This window comes from Orbicella faveolata, unplaced genomic scaffold (genome assembly GCF_042242905.1).
Source record: "Orbicella faveolata isolate gen_17 unplaced genomic scaffold, um_ofav_v1 contig_14, whole genome shotgun sequence".
In the NCBI taxonomy this organism is placed as follows: domain Eukaryota; kingdom Metazoa; phylum Cnidaria; class Anthozoa; order Scleractinia; family Merulinidae; genus Orbicella; species Orbicella faveolata.
This window is the reverse complement of record NW_028301541.1, coordinates 20,147,501-20,152,500: the sequence shown is the minus strand read 5'-3', so window position 1 is coordinate 20,152,500 and position 5,000 is coordinate 20,147,501. Positions and strand designations below refer to the sequence as shown.

The window sequence follows — 5,000 nt, the reverse complement described above, 5'->3', positions numbered from 1 at the left end:
CAACACTTAGATTTTGATGGGTCGTTTTAACCAATCTTTATCACTTGATGCTACAATCATGGTATCAAAACCTGCCCAATCATTGATAAGCATGATATGACACAACTTTTGGCAACGTTTAAAAACATTCTGTAGGCAAGGTTCACAGCCACCTTAAATTTTCGAAAATTTAAGGTGGCTCTAAACCCTACCAACAGAATTTTTTTAAACTTTGCCAAAAGTTGTGTCTTACCATGCTTATCAAAAGCTGATGATGTAAAAAAATTTCACTGTGCCATTTTTGAATTATAAGCCCCTAAAGCTGTAATTAAGGGTGTTTTTAGGAGGTTGTACTGTTGCTATGGTAACCTATTGCATCATGAAAATGATAACAACATGTTCACCAATGATTGGGCAGATTTTTGATACCATGATTGTAGCATCAAGTGATAAAGAGTGGTTATAACGACCCATCAAAATCTAAGTACTGGAAACTGTTTTGAGCCACCTTAAGGTAAATGTAAATTTTTAGTTCTTTTTCAGACTGTTATATTAAATAGTGTCAATAAAGTTACATGTATTATTGATATTCAAATGGGTAGGAGCTGCTAATACAAATGAGTTAGAATGACACAAATTTGTACATTTTTTTTTTGCTCTACAGAAATGTGGAGAACAAGGCACTTTTACCCATACTCAAATTAAGGATTAATGTTGATCAAGTGTCAACCTAGTGTTGACCTAGTATCAATTGAGATCTTAATCAAGTGTTGATCAAGATGTCGATCAAGTGTTGATCAAATTAAGGTAGATCAAGGGTATCAATCAACACTCAACCGGGATGCCTTTAGTACAAGTGATCCAACTATTGTTGAACACTGATCAAAGTGTATATCGAAATCATCTCACCTGGTTTAGACTTGAGGCGGGAATGCCATACATATCTAATTCATCATCATTTCCTTAAAAACCAATGGGATTAATCAGTCCCAAATATAAGGTTCTTTCTTTGGGTGTGTGCAAGTCCATGGACTCACCACTGCCTGTTTCTAGAGGGATCATTGCCTTACCTTGTTCGCTGCCATCCACTTCCATTTCAGTCTCGATAACATGGGATGTCTGAAAAACACAGTGATGTATTTTGCATCTGAGTTGTTTTGTTCATAAACACATGTAATCAGATATCAGCTTAGTGCACAAAGCTTAAAGAGCATTTTGATGGCAGACCATCTTCAACATGCTGTACTCAGTCTTTTTCCCTTTTCAATCATGCCTTATTTGGCAGAAAGTACAATGTAAATGGCCCAGTTCAAATGCTACTCAAAATGGGCCAAACTTAATTAATATATTATATGCTATTGAACTAGTGCAAGGTTTGTATTTGACAAATGTTGGTTGAGTTTTTTCCCAGGTTTATGGACAGAGTGGCAGGCAAGGTCCATAATAAGCCAGCAAAAAAAAAAGAAAATGGGACCAATATTCTCAAATATAATTTATTGGACAGAACAAGCTAGTTCTATAAAGTATTTATCATAATGACTCTTTTTAATCTGCTGATAAATTGATGCATCTCCATGATCCATTCTTGGTACGTAAAAAAATTAATTTGTGAGCGGTTTATCTTAGCGGTCCGTATTACAAAATTTGGACTGCTAGGGGAACCAAACAGAATTTCTCCTTTTCATCCTAGACCAGTTCAGCCATATAATAAACTGTTAAATTTAAATAATTGTTGAGGTGTTGATATGACGAATCCACCACTGTCAGAAAATATCATTGCTTTTAATTGATGGGACAAAGACATGAAAGCAAATTCTTAAAAACAAACTAAAACTGTTTAGGTGTTAACAAAAATTCTGGCTAGAAATATCTCTCATTTAGGGTTTTGAATTATCCACAGGCCATGATCAATAACAGGAAATTCACGATCAATAACAGGACAGATGCATGAAAAACTGACATCAATTTGTTAAAGTGTGACGTTCGGTGGAAAGTCGGTGGGAAGATTTGTGCATGCAAAGCTCACATTAAGTTGGCAGCAAAAGTTTGTTTGTTTAAGAGAATCACATGATCGAAAGGAATTCCACCAATCCTATATGAGAATATTGGGTGCTAGTTGACCTGTGTGAGTGGATTTTCTGCCTCCTTCCTTCGTATATCATTCTCTTAGTGAAGCCAATAACACGACTAGGTTTTATCAGTTACAGGACTGCAATTCATAATCGTCTTACCTGATTTACGTTCGTAGCAATGTAGCTCACGACATCATCATCCCCTTAAAATCCAAGAGAATTAATCAGTGAACAACATGTAACATATATATACATAGCAATTTGCCTTGAAAAAGACCATGTTAACAGTTACCTTGTGGAATGTTGGTAGCATTCAGTTCTGTATCTGAATCTGGCACCTAAAGTAAACCAACAGAGAAGTAAATTGAATGATGCAAAACAGGTATGTGAAGAAAGTTCTGCTATAAATTGATGTTACATCCCCGAAGAAAAAAAGCCTACATTTTTGTAACCCAATCTGTTTTTGAAACCTGGGAAGTAACAAAGTTTACCTCGCTAGAGAACTGCTTGCTACATCGTATGGGGGTATTTCTCACTACCCCTGCCGTCCTTACCCCTTCCCGCTCCCTCTTCAGTTGGTGTTAAAGTAAGCCCAGTCTACACTCGAATTTTCCACCGGGTTTGAATTTTAGTTCCCCGCAGTGACTCGTAGAGGGAGCTGATCGGTTTCACTTTCTATAACTGCTGTCTAAAGGAAATCTGCCTGAGGATATCATCGAGTCCGATGAAGGTGCAAGTCCAACGATTTGCTAGTAAGCGCAATTTATTATTGTACATGGGATGGTAAAAGATGTAACAGCTTGACATTTTAGCCTCGTTAGGCCGTTTGCATTGTAGCAATAATGTTGAATGAAGCAGGATGATAATGTTGGCTTTAGGACCTTTAGTGCAAAGTAACAAAAGCAAATTAGCTGAAGTCATTTGTATCTCAGTTAAAAAGGCCTATTAATTATTTGGTGGAAGTAATTCAGACAGACAAGTACCTTATCCTCCAATATGTAGAGGGTTGAATTGCCTGTTATATGTTCCTTAATGGTTTTGCCATTCCAAAGATGCGGAGGTCCGTAAAACTCAAATCTTTTGTGCTCCTTATCCAATTTGACTACAGCTGCACAAACAAAACTAGAACCAAAGACATGTTGGTAAACACTTATATTACCTTTAGGCAGAGCATTTAAATGGATTTAAAAATTAGCAAAAAGGCAAACACAGAGAAACCTCAAAAATGAACAGGGGCCTTCTAAACTGGAGAGAACAATCTTAGAATGACTTATTGTTTTCTGCTCACGACATGGAGATATGCTAAGCGAGGGCAGTCACCCCAAAACGCAGACCATGCAGTCTGCAGACCGCAGACCGTGCAGACCATGCAGACCATGCAGATTGAGTACTGTTTTTTTTTTTCTTATTCTTCTTTTTGCATTTACTTTTGACTCACATATTTTTTGGTTCTGTTCAATTACATATCAGAGTGTTTGTTATCCACAGGCAGTGCAAACTCGGTGGTATGTGACTGTTAAATTGTGTTATAGATTTTGCAAGGGAAACTCCCTTGAGCCTGCAAGCTTTTAAAATGTAGAAATAAACTTCACTTGTAATGTTATGTCACACGTAACATGTGCATTTTCTACTTTTGGTGTACAAAATGTAATTCCAAATAGGTGTTGGAGTGTGACGCGATCACGCCAAAAAGCCTAGCGCATGGAAAGATTGATCACAGAAAACCGAATAGCATTTGAAATTCTCAGCGCAGTATGGTTGCCGTGATGAGTTGATGCGATGGTTAATTTGTCTCTCGTTATGGCAGTTGTGTTCTTATGGCGATTTAGACTACGAGTGGTCCCTCTTTTGCTGGTGATGGACAAAACACTGACCCCTAGTCCATGGACTACCCTAATGGACTACCCAAATGGACTACCCTAAAATGGACTACCCCTAAAAAATACTACTTCAGATGAGTGGTATGTTAAGAAGCTGCGATTATATACTTACACTGCACGAAGGATGCTTTTCTTTTCGTTCTGCATCGCCTTCAGCCGCTATTTTGAATAACTATACTGAATTATTTAGAAAATAAAGATGTTGTTGTTGTTGTTGTTGTTGTTGTTATTGTTGTTGCTGCTGTTGCTAAAGGGACAGTCTCTGGGATGTTGTGGCAGAGTGGGCTTAATAGCAACTTTGTTGATGATTTGTCCAAGTGTACTGTTTCAAAATTGGTCCATACTCCACTAACAAAAGAGGAGGAAGCTTCGATAGACTACCATGTACTGAGTCTCGCAAAACCACAAAAATTTCCAAGTAATTATAGTCCAGGCCAGCCAAGAATACTACTGCTTCCACTCCACTCTGAATTTTTGTAGCTGAAGATCATTTCGTCTGTTCGAGAAAGCATGAGCTAAGCTGTCAGCTACTGAATCACATGGGTGCAAGATTGAGTTGTCCACAGAATATTTGATTTAATTTGAGTCTACGCTTTTTGAGTACAGCGGTTGTTTTATTCAGTATAGTTATTCAAAATGGCGGCTGAAGGCGATGCGGAACGAAAAGTAAAGCATCCTTCGTACAGTGTAAGTATGTAATCGCAGCTTTTTAACATACCACTCATCTGAAATAGTATTTTTTAGGGGTAGTCCATTTTAGGGTAGTCCATTTGGGTAGTCCATTAAGGTAGTCCATGGACTAGGGGTCAGTGTTTTGTCCATCACCTCTTTTGCTTAGTCCATCGTGCGTGACGCATAAGAAAACCTTGAGGAAAAAAATTTCATGCAAGCGTTTTTTTTTCCCTTGAGGTTTACTTACCGTCATGTTCAACTGAGCGAAAGAGGGAATACTCCTAGTCTAATGGCGATTCTGTGCTTTGTGAAGCAAAAGCGATTTGTGGGACAAGGTTGCTTAGAGTCACTGTCCTTGCGTTGTTTTAAGAATCAGTTAAGAAGAGAACGAAGACTA

The 5,000-nt window shown here is 37.9% G+C and overlaps 1 protein-coding gene across 2 annotated transcripts in view; it reads right to left on the bottom strand.

The window, feature by feature from the left end:
* Nucleotides 1–5,000, bottom strand: part of LOC110062108 (uncharacterized) — an 80,705-nt gene that overhangs the window by 73,655 nt on the left and 2,050 nt on the right. For both annotated transcript variants that reach the window (XM_089286961.1, XM_089286960.1), the window contains exons 4-8: nt 3,035–3,173; nt 2,344–2,389; nt 2,211–2,254; nt 1,050–1,098; nt 889–941 (exon numbers count right to left, since the gene is read on the bottom strand). In XM_089286961.1, coding sequence (XP_089143087.1) covers nt 889–941; nt 1,050–1,098; nt 2,211–2,254; nt 2,344–2,389; nt 3,035–3,173 — 331 coding nt within the window. The remainder of the gene's footprint in view (nt 1–888; nt 942–1,049; nt 1,099–2,210; nt 2,255–2,343; nt 2,390–3,034; nt 3,174–5,000) is intronic.